This window comes from Phyllobates terribilis, unplaced genomic scaffold (assembly GCF_046119375.1).
Source record: "Phyllobates terribilis strain yellow unplaced genomic scaffold, ASM4611937v1 Scaffold_2__4_contigs__length_985480577, whole genome shotgun sequence".
Classification (NCBI taxonomy): domain Eukaryota; kingdom Metazoa; phylum Chordata; class Amphibia; order Anura; family Dendrobatidae; genus Phyllobates; species Phyllobates terribilis.
In genome coordinates, this window is record NW_027362762.1 from 201,311,258 (window position 1) to 201,336,680 (window position 25,423).

General features: G+C 44.2%; 1 protein-coding gene across 3 annotated transcripts in view; it reads right to left on the bottom strand.

Moving 5' to 3' along the window:
- The window catches only part of CACNB3 (calcium voltage-gated channel auxiliary subunit beta 3), a 307,240-nt gene that overhangs the window by 142,949 nt on the left and 138,868 nt on the right, over positions 1-25,423 (bottom strand). Inside the window, exon 1 of one of the 3 annotated variants that reach the window (XM_073663793.1) lies at positions 16,041-16,308. The exons of the other annotated variants lie outside the window; for them this stretch is intronic. Coding sequence (XP_073519894.1) covers positions 16,041-16,085 — 45 coding nt within the window. The 5' untranslated portion in view covers positions 16,086-16,308. Of the gene's footprint in view, positions 1-16,040; positions 16,309-25,423 lie in introns of those variants that run through there. 3 annotated transcript variants of the gene reach the window in all.

The window sequence follows — 25,423 nt, forward strand, 5'->3', positions numbered from 1 at the left end:
CATGCGTTTTCCTGCCAGGGACATGCGGATGTGAAGCGTTCTTCACTTGCATTTCCGCATGCGGGTTGACAAGCGCTTTCCAGGCGATTTTACCATCACTTGGAAAGTGCTTGACAACTTGGTCACACTATATAAATCCATGCAAACGGCATGGATTTATATAGTGTGACCCGAGAGAATGTTAAAAAATAAAAAAATAAATATATACTTACCCTCTGATGGCCCGCGCTGTCTTGCTTCACCGTTCCGGCTGCCGGCAGCGGTACACTGAATGACCTGCCGACATCAGCGTCGCGTGACCCGTCACATGACTATGACGTCAGCGCAGGTCCTTCAGCACATTGCGAACTGCCGGCATGAGAGGAGGAGCGCATCGGGGGCCGCCAGAAGGTAAGTATATATTTATTTTTTATTTTATTCTTTTTTTTTACAGTTTTCTATGGTACCCGGGTCTGGAGGAGAGTCTCCTCTCCTCTAGACCTGGGTACCATCCACACATTAGAACGCATGAAATGCGCATCGACATATACAGTGATGCGTAATCCATGCGATCTAATCCAAGTCAATGGCGGCAAAAATGCAGAGCTTCCGCAAAATAATTGGTAGTGCTGCGTTTTTTTCCGCAATGATAATCCGCAGCGGAAATGTCCGCAGAATGTGCACAGCACATGCGGATTATCATTGGGGAACATGGCAGGCTTTCTACCATGCGTTTTTTAAGCGTTTTTGCCGCTGCGGAAACGCTTAAAAAACGCATTGTGGGCACATAGCCTAAAGGAAAGTTTACAGCAATTCCTTATGATCAGATTCAGGATTACAATGATTGATAACACCTCTATACACAGCTGATAACACAGGATCCACCAATCACAATAGGCGATTTTACAGCTGACTCTGCTTCCACTCTTTTAGCACACGCTCATTAGATTTTTCAATGCAAACATTAGGGTCAGAGTGTGGCTAATCTACTTGTGGATTTCCTGAAACAACAGAAAGTTAAAGTATAAAAAAAAACGTCAGTGGCCAACATGAAAATTTAAAGATTACTATTTTTATTTTCAATAAAGATCAAAGATATGTAAAAGAAACACTATAGCCAAATATTTTTTAAAAAATAAGTTAAAACAAAAAAATCTGATTTAAAGCATAGGTCATTTTCTGATGACACATTCGGCTTTAGAGCTTCTTTTATCCCCCTCACGACCTTTGACATATATGAACGTCAAAGGTCACGTCCCTGTGTTTGATGTGAGCTCCCACGCACTTGATTAATCAGCCATGAAATAACTTTAACAGCTGCGGGTGGAGCTGTGCTCCATCCCCGGCTGTTAACCTGTTAGATCCCGCTGTCAATCACTGACAGCGGGATTTAACAAGCGACAACCGGAAGTGCTTCATTAATCCCACCCATACGTGCCCCTATCACATGATCACGGAGCGCCAATGAGTTGTCATGACAGCTGTGGGTCTGCTGATGACCCCCCTACCTGTCATTGAGAATCTCCAGTGAGATCATCACTTCTGCTATACATAGCAGTGCTGATGCACTATGCTTTGCCCTACTGTAGGCACAGCCGAAAACATGCACCTACAGTAGGACAAAGCACAGTGCGCAGGGCGAGCTGTGATATCTGTGAGTAGTCACGAGATTTCGACCGGCAATGGTAGCGTCATCCACGTCAATTAAAGAAGGAGGAAGGCGAGGAGTAACCAGGGGGGAGGGATGGAGAAGCCCAAATCACCATTGGACCGCACCGACCAGATTACCATACAGCGCGGGACAATTTAAAAAGGTTTTTGGGGTATATACAGGGGGAGTCATGGGGTTGTATGAGCATTTATAGAATGCAGCACAGGCACTGAATAAGATCATAGTTATAGTCCATATGACAATACTGGTGACAGCTTCCCTTTAATAGAAATGCTGCGGAATACCTACAACATCACAAACTCATCAAATACATGTAGCCTAAGACATTATAAGTATAAGCAAAGTTATTCAAAATTATATATAGATTTTTAATTTGAAATATTTTTAAAATTTGTATAGTGGAGTTTTAATTTTTGAATGACCTGCACATATATGTAGTTAACACATCATTGTTAAAGGGTATCGATCATCAGGTTTTGCTATTTAATGCGAGAGCAGCATGATGTAGGGACAGAGACCCAGATTCCAGTGATGTGTCATTTACTGGACTGCATGGTGTAGTTTTGATAGAATCCCTGTTTTCTCTGCTGTAGATGATCAGAATGCTGAGCTGTGTATAACCCCGCCCACACCCCTGATTGGTAGCTTCCTGTGTACACTTTGCATTGTCAGCAAACTGCCAATCAGTGGTGAGGGCGGGGTTACACAGATTAGGTCTCAGGTGCAGGCCAGTCAGACTAGTCCTCTGGTGATAATCTCCTGCTGATAGAACACTGATGTATTTTGAAACTACAACACACAGCCCAGTAAGTGACACATCCCTGCAATCAGGCTCTCTTGGTCTATATTATGCTCAGATTACAAAGCAAAAACCTGCTGACAGATTCCCTTTAAGCAATAACTCTTCCCCATTTGACAATCAAGCATTAACTGACTTGCTATGTTCACATGGTCTGTATATGCTTTGGATTTACCTTGTAGAAAATCTGCAGGCTAAAATATCAGCCGAGTAGTTGAGGTTTCAACAGCTGTTACAATGAAGAACAACATTTCTAAGCTTCTCCTACCGATTAAACTGTAAAATATGAGCAACATGAAGATGAATCTGTATTATATCCTTATATTTACGGAGCCTCTGAATGGCATTGGCGAGTCTGATCTGTAAACACGGTTCCAAGTAGATAGGATATGTTTCTTTTTTTTTTTTTGTGAACAATCGAATATGTGAAAAGAAACATGAATTGTAATGGGTCCATGATCCATCCATAAAAATACTGGATAGCACATGTACCAAGAAAATACAAATGCGTGAAACCGGGCTTAGGGCTTGTTCAGACGAGCGTATTAAACTGTATGTTGTCCATATGCAAAACATATAGCATACAGACAGCACACTGACCAAGGCAAGTCAGTGTGATAGTTGTCATGAACGTTTATGGTCTGCATAGGGGGGGGCGGACTCCTTTCTCCTGTATTTCGGATCACCCATTATAAGTTAATGGGTGCCAAAAAGGGATCACATATGTGGCACCCCAGGGGTCTGGTTTCCACAGTAACAGCAGTGTTATGTCTGAGAGCAGGTGGGAGGTCTCTTGGTCAGGAATCCTATGCATGCCACACCTCCTGCCCAGTCCTGGGAGGGGAAGGACTTCCCCTATATAAACCTGGGGCTGAGGCAGGGTTAGTGAGTAGAGAAGAAGTAGAGACAGAGAAAAGAAGCAAATATAGGAACAGAACATCAGGAGCTCTGTGGGAGCAGTGTTACAAGGAGTCAGGGGCTGGCAGCTGCAGAGCTCGCCCTGACTGAGAAGATTTCTTACCGGACCCGGAGTCCGAGGCTGTGGGGACTAACTCCTACCCAGCAGCAGAATCCGTCAGGCAGGGGATTCCAGGTCCTCTGGCCAAGAAACCCGAAGGCACGGTCACACGCATGGGACCAGCACCGCCGTCGTGGAGCGGAAGCTACTAGAAGGCCCCGAGTCACCGGCCATACGGGTGAGCACCACACGGCACACTCAGGGACGTGGGCTACTTTTACCCGCCTCTAGCAAGGTAGCCAGAAGAGTACAGTTAGTTTGGGAGGCCTACAACTCCGCCTGGCCAGGGGAGATCCCATCTGCTCAAGGACTGACCAGGCCCCAATCGCTAGCCAGTACTCCGGGAGGGTCTATCTTTGTCACCAGTAAAGACCCTGAACTACACCGTACCGTCTCCGAGTGGTTCCTGCTACCCCCATCATCCACGTCGGCTGCCCTGAGGCCATACCCCTCCCGTTGGGGGTTATACTATCACGCTGCACAATCCTACCACCGGCCTCAGCGGTCTGCCCTGCAGCAGCAGCTCCTTAGCTGTACTCAACGGGTGGCGTAGTCGTCCAACATCTACTGTTAATAGACTCGCCACTTAGTTTGACTCCCTGGGCACGGACCGGGTCACCGCCACGAGACTACTACCCCCATCTGATCCGGCTCCGGGTAAGTCCCTGCGTGCGCAACGCTGCATCACATAGGCCCAGGGCGCGTCAACTTTTGGCGTAGTCGGCAGGATTTCGTGCCCGCAACCACCGGGTACTGCGTGCCTGAAAAAGACTGTTCAAACTTACCTGTGGTGAAGATTCCCGCCATCCGGCGCCATCTTCCGCTTCCTTCCCGCCATCGGTGGAGTTTTCCCGCCATTCGGCGCCATCTTCGGCCTTCTTCCCGCCAGCCGTGGAGTTTTCCCGCCATTGGACGCCATCTTGAGGACGCCGCGCGGGAAGAAGAGGGGCTTGGACTCCGAAAGCGCGCGAGAACTGAAGCCCCGCCTCACGTCCGGACGTTGCGTAAGGTCCTGGAAGGAGCCCAGCAGACGCCGACGTCACAGGAGCGCGACGGAAGGTCCTCAACCCTGACGATCCACTGCGGAGCCGCGGCCTACGGAAGAGGATCATCGCAAGGTAGGCCACGGTCCACTAGGGGGGAGAAGGATGTCGGATACGGAGGAGAGCTTCACCGCTTCAACCCCCGCCAGCGCCACCGCTGTTGCGGTCATGCCTTTCACCATGCCCTATATCCCGGGGGCAGCCTGGCTACCCCAGTACTCAGGGGAGTCACATACCCTGCATGACTTTAGAGAAAAGCTGGATAGCCTCTTCCAGGTGTACCCCCTCACAGAGGAGCAAAAAGTGAGCATCCTGGTGGCCCAATTAACCGGGGCAGCCCAAAGGGAGGTAAAGTCCTGGCCACCTGGGGGGAGGACTGTCGCAGAGATACTAACCCAGCTAACCGAGGAGGAGCTGCAGTACTACCAATACGAGGAAAGCCAAGAGGACCCGGACGGGTCTGAGGACTACCCTCAGGAGGGAGCACAAAGAGGACATAGCTACTGAAGGGAAGTAGCGTGAATAAAGAGCTGTAAATAGTTACCCGTAAGGGTACAAGGACTGCTGCTAATTAAAATATGGTCCCCGTTGGGATTAGTGAATTGTTCCCCATGTGCCCCTATCTTAAACCAGGCTGAGGACTGTGAGCAGCCATTCCTTATCCCCACTGGCCGAGGACTGAGAGCGGCCATATCCTGTAAATAATTATGTGTTTCTAGTAATTTATGGGAGTCTTTGGTGGATTTACCGGGAATCCTTTGTACATAGTTGGAGCGTAACCCAGGACGGACTAAAGACTGTTAAGGACTCGGGGCAGGACAGACCCCTACCTGGTTACGTCTCCCTGTTTTGGTGAAATGGACACCTTGCTTTCTTCAAAGACTGCACCCGGTTACGGACATGCCGTGACCACCTTTATGTGTTTCTTTATTGTATTGTTATTGTTATATCTTGTTATGTTTTTCTAAAATATGTTTAGTCCCAGAGTACTAAATTTCACTAGGGGGGAATGTGGCACCCCAGGGGTCTGGTTTCCACAGTAACAGCAATGTTATGTCTGAGAGCAGGTGGGAGGTCTCTTGGTCAGGAATCCTATGCAAGCCACACCTCCTGCCCAGTCCTGGGAGGGGAAGGACTTCCCCTATATAAACCTGGGGCTGAGGCAGGGTTAGTGAGTAGAGAAGAAGTAGAGACAGAGAAAAGAAGCAAATATAGGAACAGAACATCAGGAGCTCTGTGGGAGCAGTGTTACAAGGAGTCAGGGGCTGGCAGCTGCAGAGCTCGCCCTGACTGAGAAGATTTCTTACCGGACCCGGAGTCCGAGGCTGTGGGGACTAACTCCTACCCAGCAGCAGAATCCGTCAGGCAGGGGATTCCAGGTCCTCTGGCCAAGAAACCCGAAGGCACGGTCACACGCATGGGACCAGCACCGCCGTCGTGGAGCGGAAGCTACTAGAAGGCCCCGAGTCACCGGCCATACGGGTGAGCACCACACGGCACACTCAGGGACGTGGGCTACTTTTACCCGCCTCTAGCAAGGTAGCCAGAAGAGTACAGTTAGTTTGGGAGGCCTACAACTCCGCCTGGCCAGGGGAGATCCCATCTGCTCAAGGACTGACCAGGCCCCAATCGCTAGCCAGTACTCCGGGAGGGTCTATCTTTGTCACCAGTAAAGACCCTGAACTACACCGTACCGTCTCCGAGTGGTTCCTGCTACCCCCATCATCCACGTCGGCTGCCCTGAGGCCATACCCCTCCCGTTGGGGGTTATACTATCACGCTGCACAATCCTACCACCGGCCTCAGCGGTCTGCCCTGCAGCAGCAGCTCCTTAGCTGTACTCAACGGGTGGCGTAGTCGTCCAACATCTACTGCTAATAGACTCGCCACTTAGTTTGACTCCCTGGGCACGGACCGGGTCACCGCCACGAGACTACTACCCCCATCTGATCCGGCTCCGGGTAAGTCCCTGCGTGCGCAACGCTGCATCACATAGGCCCAGGGCGCGTCACATACAGGTTACCATCCGTATATCATGTGTTTCTCATGGATCTATTACAATTATTAATATAGGATTCTGTATTTAGATTTTACTATTTATTAAATTGTACATTTAAAAAAATGGATGCCATACAGATGTCCAAAACGGACATACAAATTAGATACCTGTGTGATAAAAAGGACACTTGGATTTTATATGGATGAAAGTATGAAAAACGAACAAACCTGCATAGATTCATCTGATCACGGCCTGTGAATGCTGCCATCATTGGAGTATCCCTTTAACTTCAGCTGTAATTCCCCATAAGGGAAAACTGTAACGCAGATAGTAAAAGAAGAGGCTTCACTACACCTGGTGGACTATGTCAGAACAATTCCCATGTAACAATATTGTGTTTTGGATTTGAGTTAATCGCAGAGAACTGAATGCTGCCAGGGATTAGCCGTAGTACAAGCAGCCAAACTGATTTGTCAGAGGATTCACTGAAGTATAGAGCCTCCGTCTCCAGGTCTGCTGTACAATGGGCATGGGAGATGAGTAATGACCATTAGAAAATTAACTGCCGCTTCAGTGAGACTTCTTTTCCCATGACAAGTGGTAACGGCACCGAAAATATACTGAGCCGTGACATCTACAAAAGGAAAATCTCCGGGGTAAGGCCTGCCCTGATGCAAGTGTTGTCTATCCTCATTTTCTACACACAGCAAGGAGAACCAACACCATCCTGTGCTGACAATATCTCAAGTGCTCAAGTGTTAAAAGGACTGCGCAGCATCTGTGCTACACAGGGCAGGACACCACACAGGACACTTCAGGCTTTCAAAAGCACCAGCATTTAGAAGTCCATCTTCAGGTGTTCTCCGCTAGGAAGACACTAAGGCTATGTGCCCACGATGCAGAAATGCTCTGGATTTTTCCTGAGCGTTTCTGCATTTCCCCTGGCAGAAAAAACGCATGTGGATTGTACATGCGGATTGTACATGCGTTTTCCTGCCAGGGACATGCGGAAGTGAAGCGTTCTTCACATGCATTTCCGCATGCGGGTTGACAAGCGCTTTCCAAACGATTTTAGCATCACTTGGAAAGTGCTTGTCAACTTGGCAACCGGCATGGATATATATAGTGTGACTTAAAGAATGGTTAAAAATAAAAAATGGCCCCCGCAGTCTTGCTTCACTCGGTGCTGACTGCCGGCAGATCGCGGTACACTGCACTGAAGGACCTGCCGACGTCAGCATCACGTGACCCGTCACATGACTATGACGTCAGCGCAGGTCCTTCAGTCCATCGCGATTTGCTGGCATGAGAGGAGGAGCGCACCGTGGGCCGCCAGAAGGCAAGTATCATATTTATTTTTTATTTTATTATTTTTTTCACAGTTTCTATGGTACCTGGGTCTGGATGAGAGTCTCCTCTCCTCTAGACCTGGGTACCATCTGCACATTGGAACGAGTGGATTGCGCATCTACATATACAGTGATGCGTAATCCATGCGTTCCAATGCAAGTCAATGGCGAAGAAAAAACAGCACTTCCGCAAAATAATTGTTAGTGCTGCGTTTTTTTCCGCAATGATAATCCGCAGCGGGAAATTTCCGCAGCATGTGCACAGCACATGCGGATTATCATTGGGGAACATGGCAGGCCTTCTACCATGCGTTTTTTAAGCGTTTCTGCAGCGTTTTTGCCGCTGCAGAAACGCTTAAAAAACGCATCGTGGGCACACAGCCTTACAGAAAAAAGGACATGTTAAAAAGGTTAACAAAAACAGTTCAGGATAAAAAAAAAAAACCACAAGAGAAAACTTCGAAGATAAGGAGCAATTGCTGAAGAGTCTTGGAAAACAGACATTTTGACCACCATGTAATGTGAACATAGTGTGGCCCTGGCCTTAGGGTCACACTATCAGTATTTGGTCAGTATTTTTTCTCAGGAGTGGGAGCCAAAACCAGGTAAGGAACAATCAGAGAAAAGGTATGATAGAAACAAGTCACCAATTCTGCATTTATCAACCACTCCTGAGGAAAAATACTGACCGAACACTAATAGTGGGGCCCTGGCCTTAGTCTCAGCCTGGCTGTGCAGCCAAGTATGTTTAATCTGCAGAGAAAACATACATTTGTTGATTAATAGGTGTCTCCCTATGTACACATGAGAGAGACCTGTCAATCCAAAGGAGCACGGTGGTGAGAAGCTGACAGGGGCCGCATGCACTAGTCAGCTCTCTCCTGATCATCCTTGAATGGCTTTTCAAACTGTTTTCTCTGAAACGGCACGACATTTCAAAGTAACTCATACATGGCTGCAGAGAGGCTCTGATTCATGGTGCCTGCGGTTCAGGCAGCATGAAACTTAGTGACATGTTCTCTTTAAAGTGCATTTAGGCTAGTTTTTAAAGGGAATTTGTGAGCAGGTTTTTGATATATAATCTGAGTATAGCATGAGTTAGAGACTGAGACAGATTTCAGGGATTTGTCACTTTTTAGGCGGTGTGCTGTTGTTCCCATACAATTAATGTTTTATCATCAGGAGATTACCACTGTCCAGACTAGCAACCTTGTGCCAAGTAGTCCGACCACGCCCCTTCCACTGATAAGCAGCTCGCTGTCAATAGACGATGTTCACAGAGAGCCTAGTGTGGGTGGAGTTAGCTTTCTGAGTTCTGTACATCTAAAAACTCTGATTGTGTCACAACTCCTGAACTCAGTAAACTAAGTGACACATCGCTGGAATCAGGGTCTCTGCCCCTACATTATGCTGCTCTCAAAACCCTGGTGACAGATTCTCTTTAAGAGTGTTGAACTTTGTGGACAAGACTGTCTCAGTGTGCTCATCTGGATAACAGATGACTATGTGGCTATGCCTGTCTATCAAATTCATCAAAATTGGCAGCGTTTCTTACGCCAAAAATGTTACTCCAGTCAAGGGGGCACAACCACTAAGATGCGCAGAATTCATTAAGAGGCATGAGTCTCTTAATGATTTGGATGTATCTTATAAATGCACACCCCTCATCAAGACTGGCATTTGAAACACTAGTTTTGGGGCCAAAGTTCTCTTCCACCATTGATATACACTCATCATAGACAAGTCTTAAAGAAGACCTGTCACCAAGTTAAAAATGGCCAATTTTTAATCTTATTTTATTCCTGTTGCTCCCGGATATTATTATTATTTTTTATAATCCACCATATGCATATGGGCCAGAGTTATGGACCTTTTTATTTAGAGCTAATTTTTCTGGTCTTTACAATGGGGCCGTGGCTCATAGTATTTTCTGGGGGGGGGTGTTTAGGCTGCTCTGCATAATAACCATGTAAGCAATGCCCCTTCGGTAAAGACCATAAGAACTAGCACTAAATGAAAAGGCATATATCTCTGGAACAGTATGGCGGATTGAAAAAGAAAAGAAAGATAAAACATCCAGGGGAGCAGCAGAAATATAAAGATTTGCGAAAGTGTTCACCTCCTTGGCTCTTTACCTATTTTATTACAACCTGTATTTTAAATATTTTTGTAATCTGATTTGGGTGTGATTCATCAGCATTACATGGTCTAAACTGGTGAAGTGAAGTGAGAAAAACAGGCATAAATTAAATTTATGGAATCAAATAACTAAAAATTGGCATGTGCATGTGTATTCACCCCTTTTACAATGAAGCCTCTAAAAGCTTCTGGTGCAAGCAATTACCTTCATAAGTCACATGCTTAGTGAGAGGAAGTCCACCAGTGTGCAATCTAAGTGTCACATGGTCTGTCAGTATATACATACCTTTTCTGAAAGGCTACAGAGGCTGCAACACCATTAAGCAAGAGGCATCACTAACCAAACAACACCATGAAGACCAAGGAGCTCTCTAAACATGTCAGGGACAAAGTTGTTGAGAAATGCAAGTCAGGGTTGGATTATAAAAAAAATACCACAGTCTCTGATGATCACCTGGAGCACCATGAAATCTATTAGTATCAAATCGAAAGAACATGGTACCACAACAAAACTGCCAAGAGAGGGCTGCCCACCAAAACTCTCAGCACAGGAAAGGAGGCATTAATCAGAGAGGCAGCACAGAGACCAAAGGTAAGCCTGAAGAAGCTGCAGAGTTACCAAGCAGCAACTGGAGTATCTGTCAATTCAACCACAATGAGCCGTACACTCCATTGAGGTGGTCTTTATGGAAGAGTGGGCAGAAAAAAGCCTTTACTTGCACACAAAAATTGTAAGGCTTGTTTTGAGTGTGTCAAAAGACATGTGGGAGACTCCCCAAATGTATGGAGGAAGGAGATATGATCAGATGATACCGAAATTCAACTTTTTGGCCACCAAGGTAAACGGTATGTCTGGCGCCAAACCTACACAGCTCATCACCCCAAGAACACCATCCCCACAGCGAAAAATGTTGGTCTCAGCATCATGTTGTGGGGATGTTTTTCAGCAGCAGGGACAGGGAAAATGGTCCGAGTTGAGGGCAAGATGGATGGTGTGAAATACCGGGATATTCTTGAGCAAAATCTGTTTCTGTCAGTGATTTGAGACTGGGACAGAGGTTCATCTTCCAACAAGACAATGACCCAAAGCATACTGCTAAAGCAACACTTGAGTGGTTTAAGGGAGAACGTGTAAATGTTTTGGAGTGTCCTAGTCAAAGCCCAGATCTTAATCCAATTGAGAATCTGTGGTGAGACTTGGAGATTGCTGTTCACCAGAGGAAACCATCTAACTTGAAGGAGCAGGAGCAGTTTTGCCTTGAGTAATGGGTAAAAATCCCAGTGGCATGATGTGGAAATCTCATGGAGACTTATCCAAAGCGACTTGCATCTGTAATTACTGCAAAGGAGGCTCTACAAAGTACTGACTTTAGGGGGGGTCAATAGTTATGCACACTGAAGTTTTGAGTTCTTTTTTATGCTATTGTTTGCTTCACAATAAAAAGAAAAACAAATGTTCACCGCTGTAGACAAGTTCTTTACAGAAAATAATGCAAACCCTCAAAAAGAAAAAAAAAAAAAAAAAAACTGTGAAATTCCAGATTGTGAGGTAGAAAAACACGAAAAATGCCAAGGGGGTGAATACTTTCACAAGCCACTGTAATATAAGACATATTTGCTTTTCACAGGAGATAAGGAGCTGCCTGAGGTATCTGACAGCAGCTTATTCCATTGTCCCAATAAATTAACGGCAGAGAAAATGTTATTTTTTTCCCATCCACTCCTTATCGGGTCAAAGCTGCAGACAGGCATTTTCTGTTTGTTGAGACAAAAACATAAAGTAGAGACCATGGGGGACCTGGAGAGCATCAGAACGAGAGCATTGAGGGATACCAGTTTGAGCCCCTGCAAAGATACAACTTCTGGACAAGCGCTTTTGTGATAGGTCTGGTGAAGGAAAAGGCTGTTGTTATTTCAGAATTTCAAATCACACTGCCATGGAACAAGTGTGCTCTATATAAATAAATAACAGCGTAAAATGCGGTGTTATATATAATGTATATGAATTTCTGTAACCTTCTACAATGTACTGTAGACGAAAAAAGAAAAAAACGGCATCCCCAGTACAAGCAGCAAAGCCTTCTGCAAAAGACCAACCTATATTCTCTTCATTACCGTAAACATAGATCTGCTATGTGACAGCCTGTAGGATGGGCAAGACACCTTGGGGATATGCAGTTCATTCCCCTATGGCACTGAGTCAGAAGGCGGAAACAAGCCAAAATTTTTTTTAACCCTGTACATTGCCAGAAACTGCTCAACATCATGTCATCCTGTTGATAAACAATGAAATCTGCAGAGCAAGTATGTATGTACCATCCTACACGTCAAGTATTACTGCATTAACTAAACAGAAAACTGAACAGAACGAATGCGACATTTTGTATATTCCAGAGGCTGTAATATACCTCAACAGAAAACAAAGCACTGTGTGCCATGATAATGGTCCGCAGATATGGCGTTATGGCCAATGCTGCATGAATATCCTAGGGAAATACATAATTATACACAGGGCACTTATACAGAAACGGAAGCTCTATAACAAGAATTCATTACCATTTCTTGGGGCAGCCTGGCATTTCCTCACATTTCCATCATTTAGGAAAGAAGCACAAAGAATAGGAGATTACTTTCTGTGTGTCATGGGTCTGACCATTCGGACTCCCACTGATCTTAAATTTAGGGCTCTTACATGCCCCATTATAAAGAACTTGTGGTCGCACATTAATTAGTGTGTGCATTCTCTGGCAGTCCTTCTCCATTCCAATGGGTCATTTCAGAAACCTGTTTGGATCAGTGGGAGTCCAGCGGTTTAACCTCACGCCTTCAGTAAAATATTGCCTATCCTGTGTATAGGTAATAACTTATTAACATGGGAGTAACCATTTAATTCAGTATTACCCATTTTAATACCGCACAGGTACTTGTAACAAAGATGAGACCTTTGGGTGATCACTATACACATATCACAATTGTAGGCATAGGTCAACTTTCACCTGCCTCTTCATGAGCCTTGAAATTGCTTCAGGGCTTGATCTATGGTATGTATGCCATAACACTGCGACACAAATATAATAAAAAGGACAGTACATTAAAGTCATTAGGGTCCGCTGGGTGATGTAGGTGTCCATCATGTCAGGGATCTAGAACTTCAGTTATTTTTGTTATTCTGTTCCTATGATGGAAAAGAACCATGAATTTAAAGAGAATTTGTTACTAGGTTTATGCTTCTCAATCTCAGAGCAGCATTAAATTGGGACAAAGACCCCGATTCCAGTTTGAAAAAAAAAGTCACAGTATTATCTGCTACAGCTCTGCTAGCCCTCTCAATGAGGAGCTGTCTGATTCACACCTACCACTGATTGCAAATTGTAGATAGAAAGCTGTCAAAGGCAGAAAGCTCTCAATCACTGCTGGGGAGTGGGGATAGCCAGAGTTCATGGATGTCGAGGACTACATAGCAAAAGTTTTTCTTTGAGAAGACTAGCATAGCTGCAGCTAAAAAAACAGTATTTTTTAAAGTGTACAGAATAAAGCACAGTAAGGTACACATTGGAATCAGGGTCCCTGCCGCTACTTTAAGCCGTGTTCAGATGGGCATCAAAGACCCAGTGACAGATAATTCTCAACTGCATGTGTAAAAAGTAAATCCAATCATCTATGACCACGAGATTCCTCCCATGTAATAGGTAGGCACGGGTGCAGCCAGGGCTGTGGAGTAGGTGAGCCAAAACTCTGACTCCGACTGCTCAATTTCCATGACACCAACTCCGACTCCACGACTCCTGACTCCCTCATACATGGCTCATGTATAAGTGATACATTTACTGTAGCACAGATTAATCTCAGCTAAAAGTCTAGACCCTTCGATCAGGAATAGGACAGACATTTATAGGACATTTCATAACTTTCCCAAATTCTTATGAAAAATATTCCCCACAAACTGCATTGAATTACTGTACCCAATTTATTATATATTTTAGGAGTTGGAGTCGGTCCATTTTATACCGACTCCGACTCCACAGCTCTGGGTGCAGCATAAGAAGCTCCATTGTGTGAGAATCGCAGCTCCACATAATATACCAGCTTCCTAAAATCTTGAGTCTGACATGAGTGGAACAGGAATATTAAAGGGAACTGTCCTAACTCACTGTACAGATTATAGGTGGTGTTCTGCTGTTTATACCATAGGTCAATTGTATGAGGGGGTCAGCTCTGATTCCTCTCACATGTACAAACCTATATGTATATATATATCTCCTAATTAAGTAGATGAAGAGTTTAATAGCTTTGTAAAATCAACCGTCTGTTGCCATTACTGAATACATGGCAATTCTGTATGGCAGTATCAGAGGCTATAAGGGATGCCAAAATTGGTACCCGTATGCCAGTAATGTATATCATATACAATTAATGCAGAGTAACAATAAGACTTCTGGACGTATAGGCGCAGGAATGACAAAACAATGGAATTAATAGTGCTTTATAAATAAATAATAATAATAATAGTGCAGCACAGATAAAATGGCGTGTCACTTGCATATAAGGAGGCCGTATACAGACTATGTTCAATCTATGTACACAAATAGTGAAACTCAAGATGTCTATTGTATAACACTTTGTCCATATTTAACAATAAACTTGTATTTCATCAAACAAGTGACAAGAGCCCGGGTCCTTGTTAGGCTGCTGTAATGATGCAATATAGGATTTATTACGTTTGCACTGAAGATATGGAGAACACATACACCCAGCACCGAGGACAGGGACTAAAACACAGCAAGACACCAACACAATGAGAGATTCTTATTACAGTGTAATGATAATGTGCATCACTCAGCTTCTCACTGCACCAATGACACCAACTACACCAATTGTATTACTGGATCCGATACCTGATGTCACAACATTGTCACCGCTCCATTACAGATTTACTAATACTGGAAGTTACTTACTACAGCATAAAACATACCGGGATCTGTTGTAATGGCCGGTTATAGTCACTTCTGTAAATCAGAACATTTTTTATGGTTTTCTGATCTGGAGATGAACATTGTGACCATTGGCACATAATGATTCCTACTCTGCTCAGATATTGTGCCTGGCACCAGAGAAGTCACCGCGTGTGATCACAGCCACAGACTTCATGGAAAAGGAAAATATCTTACAATTTTTTTTTTATATCACAGTGTAAATAATAGGCTTTATTTTTAAAATGAACTTTGTAGTACATTATGGTATGGTGGTATGTATATTATATACAACATGGAGCATTCATGTACAAGTACATCCATACAGAATAATACTACAGTATATGCATTATGGCATATGTGTATGACTATACAAATGATATCTGCAGTAAGGTACGTGTACTACTGTCTAATTGCTCAGGTGTATGTATCATAACGGGGTTGTGTATGTATATATATATATATATATATATATATATATATACATACATACACACACACATATATATATATATACACATATATATATATACATACACACACGTTACTTGTATATCATATATGTATGACTGTTTACATGTGTACAATAAGATAAGTATTTTGGTCTCTTTTGCAATTAGCAGTATATGTGCATATGTATCCTACATACATAAAGTATAGCATATATTATACATATACTGTATGTGTAAATCATATTATACTATATATACATTGGGGTGTGGCTTTATTAGAATACATGCCATGTACAGTATGATATCATGGTGAGTTGTACATAGGTTATTTGCTTATTGGTTGAGACTATTACTGTCATTAGTGGACTATAGGGCATATGGTGCATACATAAGATATACGGCTTATTCTCTGCAGTACAGTATGTGTTATCTGTATACCTGATCTATATGACGCTTACTACACTGTATGGTACAGGTACACTATATGCCACAAGTACACAACTTCTCCTGTATAGCACCTCTGCAGTCTGCGCTCCATACAGTGCATGCCCAGGAGGAGGTGGGCAGCTGGATCTGTTGAATGTGCCCATTAGCTGTGCCAGGACATTACAGACACTCACCACCTCAGAGTCCTCGAATCCATGGATGTACAGGTCGTCGTACATAGGGGCTCCAGGCTGAGAGTGCCCGCCGGGCAGCTACTGTCTAATGGCTGACGGAGCCGGGATGTGGTGGTCGGCGCTGGTGGCAGGAAGGAGCAGTGGCCGCTGACAGCACTGACTGGCAGGTCCCACCCTGGATGTAGGAATAAGGAAGCCAGGCAGCTTCTCACAATCAGGCGAGGGAACAATAACCCCCACCCACCACACAACGAGGCAGCCGGCTCTGATTGGCAGCGGCTCATCCCCGGAGCATTGGGGCTACAGCTGGGAGCGGGCGGAGGCTGGCAGGGGAAGCACCTGCCCACCATACTGCTGGGGCGAGGGGACGCACACTATTATACATATATATGCAGGTTTATATGTGTACACGGTGCACCACAACCCATATCACTAATATATATATCACATATATATATATATATATATACAGTACAGACCAAAAGTTTGGACACACCTCATTTAAAGATTTTTCTGTATTTTCATGACTATCAAAATTGTACATTCACACTGAAGGCATCAAAACTATGAATTAACACATGTGGAATTATATACTTAACAAAAAAGTGTGAAACAACTGAAAATATGTTTATATTCTAGGTTCTTCAAAGTAGCCACCTTTTGCTTTGATGACTGCTTTGCACACTCTTGGCATTCTCTTGATGAGCTTCAAGAGGTAGTCACCGGAAATGGTTTTCACTTCACAGGTGTGCCCTGTCAGGTTTAATAAGTGGGATTTCTTGCCTTATAAATGGGGTTGGGACCATCAGTTGTGTTGTGCAGAAGTCAGGTGGATACACAGCTGATAGTCCTACTGAATAGACTGTTAGAATTTGTATTATGGCAAGAAAAAAGCAGCTAAGTAAAGAAAAACGAGTGGCCATCATTACTTTAAGAAATGAAGGTCAGTCAGTGCGAAAAATTGTGAAAGTGTCCCCAAGTGCAGTTGCAAAAACCATCAAGCGCTACAAAGAAACTGGCTCACATGAGGACCGCCCCAGGAAAGGAAGACCAAGAGTCACCTCTGCTTCTGAGGATAAGTTTATCCGAGTCACCAGCCTCAGAAATCGCAGGTTAACAGCAGCTCAGATTAGAGACCAGGTCAATGCCACACAGAGTTCTAGCAGCAGACACATCTCTACAACAACTGTTAAGAGGAGACTTTGTGCAGCAGGCCTTCATGGTAAAATAGATGCTAGGAAACCACTGCTAAGGACAGGCAACAAGCAGAAGAGACTTGTTTGGGCTAAAGAACACAAGTAATGGACATTAGACCAGTGGAAATCTGTGCTTTGGTGTGATGAGTCCAAATTTGAGATCTTTGGTTCCAACCACTGTGTCTTTGTGCGACGCAGAAAAGGTGAACGGATGAACTCTACATGCCTGGCTCCCACCGTGAAGCATGGAGGAGGAGGTGTGATGGTGTGGGGGTGCTTTGCTGGTGACACTGCTGGGGATTTATTCAAAATTGAAGGCATACTAAACCAGCATGGCTACCACAGCATCTTGCAGCGGCATGCTATTCCATCCAGTTTGCGTTTAGTTGAACCATCATTTATTTTTCAACAGGACAATGACCCCAAACACACCTCCAGGCTGTGTAAGGGCTATTTGACCAAGAAGGAGAGTGATGGGGTGCTATGCCAGATGACCTGGCCTCCTCAGTCACCAGACCTGAACCCAATTGAGATGGTTTGGGGTGAGCTGGACCGCAGAGTGAAGGCAAAAGGGCCAACAAGTGCTAAGCATCTCTGGGAACTCCTTCAAGATTATTGGAAGACCATTTCCGGTGACTACCTCTTGAAGCTCATCAAGAGAATGCCAAGAGTGTGCAAAGCAGTCATCAAAGCAAAAAGTGGCTACTTTGAAGAACCTAGAATATAAGACATATTTTCAGTTGTTTCACACTTTTTTGTTAAGTATTTAATTCCACATGTGTTAATTCATAGTTTTGATGCCTTCAGTGTGAATGTACAATTTTCATAGTCATGAAAATACAGAAAAATCTTTAAATGAGAAGGTGTGTCCAAACTTTTGGTCACACCTTTCTGGTCACCTCTGCAGAAGCAGAGGTGACTCTTGGTCTTCCTTTCCTGGGGCGGTCCTCATGTGAGCCAGTTTCTTTGTAGCGCTTGATAGTTTTTGCAACTGCACTTGGGGACGCTTTCAAAGTTTCCCAATTTTTCAGACTGACTGACCTTAATTTCTTAAAGTAATGATGGCCACTCGTTTTTCTTTACTTAGCTGCTTTTTACTTGCCATAATACAAATTCTAACAGTCTATTCAGTAGGACTATTAGCTGTGCATCCACCAGACTTCTGCACAACACAACTGATGATCCCAACCCCATTTATAAGGCAAGAAATCCCACTTATTAAACCTGACAGGGCACACCTGTGAAGGGAAAACCATTTCCGGTGACTACCCCTTGAAGCTCATCAAGAGAATGCCAAGAGTGTGCAAAGCAGTCATCAAAGCAAAAGGTGGCTACTTTGAAGAACCTAGAATATAAGACATATTTTCAGTTGTTTCACACTTTTTTGTTAAGTATATAATTCCACATGTGTTAATTCATAATTTTGATGCCTTCAATGTGAATGTACAATTTTCATAGTCATGAAAATACAGAAAAATCTTTAAATGAGATGGTGTGTCCAAACTTTTGGTCTGTACTGTATATATATATATATATATATATATATATATATATATACAGGTATTCACACTGCATGGTATCACTATATTTATACACGCTGCATCACTGTTTTTATATATATGTACACATAACACGCTGCATCACTGTATTTTTTTCCACAGCTGCCTATTGCCTAAACCTATTCCACAGTACCATATGCACACACAGGGGCTGATTCGTTGGCGTCGTACTCCATAGCACCTTGACATAAATGTGAGTCAGGGACTGGAGTAACATCTGGTTTAAGTTATGCCACTGAGCAGGCGGCCACAGCCAAACCACGTCCCGCACATGCACCACCCAACTTGCTGGAGCTATTTGGGACTGGGGCGAAAGCGACCAAAAGTCGCAACATTTTTGTACTACTTCGCATTGCGCAAAAGTTATGTGACTTTTCAAAGTGTTTTATGCCAGAAAACTAGCGTAAACACTTTGGATGAATCAGCCGTACAGTGTATAGTAATGTGAGACAGTGTATATACAGTATATATTACATAGCATCACAATACGATACACAGTGTGCATTTACAGTACTGTGCAAAAGTTTTAGGCAGGCACACAGCGTCACATGCTATACATGGTTTGTATATACTGTATATACTGTATATCACCTCCAAATGGACCATGCATTTTCTAAATTAATTTTTCTAATTACATGGTGCCTACAGTAAAACATGGTGGTGGCAGTGTCATTAAAGGGAGTCTATCAGCACAGAATGACTGTTCAAACGAAATCCCGCCGCTTGGTCCATCACGGCGGGACCAATCATTTATATACACCTTCCCACCTGCTTGTTTTCCCTCTATCTCCACCCCTTCTTCTTTGATTGCCAGCTCTGGCTTCATAGGGCCAGAGAAGTGTGGAGATAGGCCCTATTTAAATGTTTGGCTCTGCAATGAAGCACCAGTACTTGGTTTGAACATTCTGTGAGTCATTCTCTGTCAGCACAGAATGACTGTTCAAACTAAGTACAGGCGCTCAGTGCTTCATGGCTAGCTGAATCATTTATATACACCTTCCCACCTGCTTGGTTTCCATCTATCTCCATTAAGGGAAAAAAAAAGCAGGTGGGAAGGTTTATTTAAATGACTGGCCCGGCCATGTTGCACCAAGAGGCGGGACTTAGCTTGAACAGTCATTCTCTGCTGATTGACTCCCTGTGAGTGGGGCTGCATCAGTGCTGCTGGTGTCCATGGAGCTAAATTTTATTGATGTTATCTTGAATTCACAGATGTTCTGCTCTATGTTGAAAAGGAAGATGTTACCACCATCACTCAAACCTTAAATAATACCCATATGACACATGGACACAAGGGGTAAAGAAACACGTGTGAAACAAACCACAATGTGTGTTGAACCTTAGGCTAAGTGCCCACGATGCAGAAATGCTGCATATTTTTTTCGCATCTCCCTGGAAGGAAAAAAGCATGCGGATTTTACGTGCGTTTTTCCTGCCAGGTAGAAGCGTTTGTCAAGCATTTTTCTGCATGCGGGTTATCAAGCGCTTTTCCAAGCAATTTTAGCATCACTTGGAAAAGTGCTTGACAACTTGGTCACACTATATAAATCCATGCAATCGTCATGGATTTGTGTCACCCTGGCCTGGATGCCACAAATGTATAATAAAGCTGTGTCTGAGAGCAAGGGGGAGGTTCTCTGGTTAGGGACCATTAGCATGCAGCACCTCCTGTCCCAGGCCAGTAGGGGGAGCAGGCTGCCCCTATAAAAACTGGAACTGGGGGCAGGGTTAGGGAGAGCTGGATGACCTGTCTCTGAAGTGAGAGGCATCCCAGAGAAGGGAGAGCCAGCTCAACTGAAGCTGAGGAGGTCGTGTGGCAATAGAGGAGCCACGAGCCAGGGACGGAAGGCGACGTGAGCCTGTCCTGGCTGAGAGAGAAACTGATCTACCGGACTTTGGTGTCCGAGGCTGTTAGGATTCCAAGTCCTACAGCAAATAACCAGACCGCAGGGGACTGTATGTCCCTTGGCCTAAGAAGCCCGGAGGTTCCGCCACAGCAGAAGGGACCAGCAGAGCTGCACCAGGCCAAGAGTAGAAAGGGACCCAAGTTGCAAGCCATACGGGCGAGAAGACATGGCAAGCTCAGGAACGTGGGCTATTACACCACGAGGAGGGAAATAGCCAGGAAGAGCGCAGAGAGCACGGTAGGCCTACACCCTCACCCTGACCAGAAGGGCTTCCCACTTGTTCTCAGACATCCAGGCCCCCTCCTAGCTGGGACTGTTTTTCGGTCATTTCACCTGTTCAAATAAAGACCCTGAACTGTTTAAGAGGCCTCCGTTTCCTGGCTATTGCGGTCGGAATCATCCCCTCCATCACCTATCTATACTGCCCTGGGGCCACACTCCTCCCGTGGGGAGTTATATTATTCAGTGCTGCACACTTACATCTGCCCCAGCGGTCTGCACTGCAGCGGCGGTTATCCCTGACCGCAATCCACGGGTGGCGTAGTCAGAACTTACCCTATATATATATCAGAAGACGGTTGCCCTTTAAGCCTGACACCCTGAGCACGGGACCGGGTCGCCACTACTACCCCCTATCTGCATCCAGAGGCCCAGCCCCGAGTACCCCACGGCCCAGGGGGCGAGTCAGATTTATATAGTGTGACCAAGTTAATAGTTAAAAAAAAAGAATAAGAATGGTAAAAAATAAAAAATAAAGATTATACTTACCTTCTGATGACCCCCGGTCTTTTCTCCGCTGCATCCGGCCTCTTGTACGGGTCGCGGTGGTGTGAAAGGAACTTTCATGACGTCATTTAGTCATGTGACAGGTCATGCGACTGCCGACGTCAGCGGGGGCCATCGGAAGGTAAACATAATCTTTATTTTTTATTTTAAATTCTTTTTTTAAAAGGTACCATGGTACCTGGGTCTGGAGGAGAGTCTCCTCTTCTCCAGACCCGGGTACCATCCGCACATTGAATCGCTCAATATCCGCATGTGCACATGTAGTCATGCGGATATTATGCGATTTAATGCAAGTCAATAACGGCAATTACGCTGCGTGTCCGCAAAATTAATGGACATGCTGCGTATTTTTCTGTAATGATAATCCGCAGTGGAAATTCCAGCAGCATGTGCACAGCACATGCGGATTATCATTGGGGACCATGGGGCTCGTATTACCAAGCATTTTTTTAAGCGTTTTCGCTGCGGAAATTCTGCGGCAAAAACGCTTGAAAAACGCATAGTGGGCATGCAGCCTTACATTCCTTTCACACTGATAAGAGCTTTACACACCCTTGGCATTCTCTCAAGCCTCTTCATCAGACATTATCTGGAATGACTTCCAATGGACAGGTATGCTTTGTCAAGGGTTAATTTTTTGGAATCACCGTCATTCAGAAACTGTTTGTAACCATCAGTTGTGTTTTGTAGAGGTTTATACACAGTTCCATACAGTGCTGAGACCTATTCCACAACTGTTCTAAGCCAGCAAAGCTAGCAAAAATCAGTCAAATAAAAAGAAATGACAGTCAATCATTACATAAAGACATGAAAGTCATTCTATCTGGAAAATTGCTAGAAATTTGAAGGTATCCTCAAGTACAATCGTGAAAACCATCAATCACCATGATGAAACTGGCTTTCATGAGGATTGTCCAGGGAAAGGAGACCAAAAATTAACTCTGCTGCAGAGGATAAGTTCATCAGTTATTATTACCCTCAGAAACTGCAAATTTACAGCATTCAGATAACAACCCTCATAAATTATGCACAAACATCAAGTAGCAGACACATCTCAACATCAATGATCCAGAGACATAGGAATTTATGGACGAATTGCTGCAAAGAAACTTCTACTGAGAACTGCAAACAAGAAGAATAGACTTACATTGTGTTCCAAATTATTATGCAAATAATATTTTCTCAGATTTTCCCAAATTACCTATATGAATTGCAGTCATTGTAATTTTCCAGTCAAATAACTATTAGAGTACAATTGAAAGGTTTTTGTACAAACTGCCTATGATAACAGTATATTTTTAAAAAAATTAAAAACTCAAACTGCACTCACAATGCATGTTCCAAATTATTATGCACAGCAGAGTTTTCAACCTTTTCATTTTAATAAAGAACAAAAAAATGGTCATTTTTGAAATTATAAGCATTAGCAGGTTATTACAAACTGAAATCAAACAGTTGTCAGCTCAAAACTTTATTCTAGGTGATGTTACATTTGCACATAGGACCCCTTGTTCAAAAGGAGCTTCTGAACTCTCTCGTCCATTGAATCTGTCAGGTTTTGGATGGTTTCTGCTTTAATTGTTTTGCATGAGGACAGAATACCCTCCCAGAGCTGTTGCTTAGATGTGAACTGCCTCCCGCCATCATAGACATTCCTTTTGATGATGCTCCAGAGGTTCTCAATGGGGTTGAGGTCAAGGGAGCATGGGTGCCACACCATAAGTTTGTCCCCTTTTATGCCCATAGCAGCCAGAGATGCAGATGTGTTATGTGCAGCATGAGATGGGTCATTATCATGCATGAAATGATCTCGATGGTCCAGATGGATGGAGTGGAGGATGACTGGTTGATGGACACCCCATGCAAACACGGCTACGGCGCTAACAAGGAGGAGGTGGAGTAATATTTTGGGCTGGATTCATGGGGAGAGAGATTGTCGGCCCTTTTAGGATCCCTGAAGGGGTAAAGATGAACTCCATAATGTATGTTGAGTTTCTCAAACAGCACTTCCTTCCATGGTTCAAGAAGAAGAACCGTGCATTCCGCAGCAAGATCATTTTCATGCATGATAATGCCCCGTCTCATGCTGCACATAACACATCTGCATCTCTGGCTGCTATGGGCATTAAAGGGGACAAACTTATGGTGTGGCACCCATGCTCCCCTGACCTCAACCCCATTGAGAACCTCTGGAGCATCATCAAAAGGAGGGTCTATGATGGCGGGAGGCAGTTCACATCTAAGCAACAGCTCTGGGAGGGTATTCTGTCCTCATGCAAAACAATTGAAGCAGAAAGCATCCAAAACCTGACAAATTCAATGGACGAGAGAGTTCAGAAGCTCCTTTCGAACAAGCGGTCCTATGTGCAAATGTACCATCACCTAGAATAAAGTTTTGAGTTGAAAACTGTTTGATTTCAGTTTGTAATAACCTGCTAATGCTTATAATTTCAAAAATGACAATTTTTTTGTTCTTTTTTAAAATGAAAAGGTTGAAAACTCTGCTGTGCATAATAATTTGGAACATGCATTTTGAGTGCAGTTTGAGTTTTCTATTTTTGTAAAAATATACTGTTATCATAGGCAGTTTGTACAAAAACCTTTAAATTGTACTCTAATAGTTATTTGACTGGAAAATTACAATGACTGCAATTCATATAGGTAATTTGGGAAAGAAAATATTATTTGCATAATAATTTGGAACACAGTGTAGACAATCATCTTGGCTATGTCATACATAAATCATATGCAAAATAGTTTCAAGTCAAATTTGTTATGCAGATTGTTGTCATGTCACTGCATTGTTACTGTTCCGCCCCTAAATATCTAAATTTTAATTTTTACTATTCTGTTAGAATTTTGTAAATCCACCTTTGGCTTTCAACACTGCCTGAATCCTTCTGGGCAATCTCTTGATCACACTTAAACATATCTCGACCAAAATCTGCTCCCAGATCTCTCACTGGTCGACTCACTTGGGTATGTATACAGCTTTTTCTTCAAGTCTACCCATAAGTGTTTGATTAGGTTGAGGTCTGGGGACTGTGGGGGCCAATCCAGCACCTCTACTTCATTGTCATTGAACCATTCCTTTGCAAATCCTGATGTATGTTTCGGGTCGTTGTTCTGCTGGAACACTATGTTGTCCCTTTCATACTCGCCTTGTAGGATACTCACATATATGTCACGCAGGGTGTGGGAAAGACTTAGTGCAACACAGAGGGAAAAGGGAAAAGGAGCCCAGACACTAGGGAAAGGGGGGAGTGGAGACCTCCTAGTCTGGTCTAGTGTCACCTTGCCTCAACTACTGTGCCTCGCCCTGACTTTCCCTGGCGTATGGCTAAGGCTACGGAAGGGAGGAGATGAGCACTAGTCGATCTCCTCTAAACTCTATAGTCAACAAGGCTAGACAAACAGGACGGGATTGCTTAGCTTTAGATGACTCTAGACATATGCGCACACGGCCTCAAGCTCCAGAGAGGACAAAGTACTGCTCTTGCTAAAGCCTCACAAGTAGTAATGAATATATGAATGTCGCTGGCACCTCCCTCTCAGACACACCAGGTATTTCTACACTCAGGCCAGGGAGCTAATTAGCCAGAGTTAGGTAGCCACTGGGTCCTAGAGACAGCCAGCCTCTAAGAAGATGTCTGTAATGCCAAACGTAGAGATCTCCTGCAACCAACTGCAGGGCGACTGTCTGTCACCATTGACACACCCGTGACAATATAGCTCAGCATTGAGACCACCATCGATCCTGGTCAAGTATCCAATGCCTTTGGCTGTGAAACAACCCAATATCATCAGGCTTCCTCAACTGAACTTGACAGTACCTTGAGTTTCTCAATCCGTTAGCCCCTTTTTCCCTCTTTTCTTTCAGACCCTTTTGCTCCCATCAGAGCCTAGTCTATTGACTTTCGTCTCATCGCTCCCAA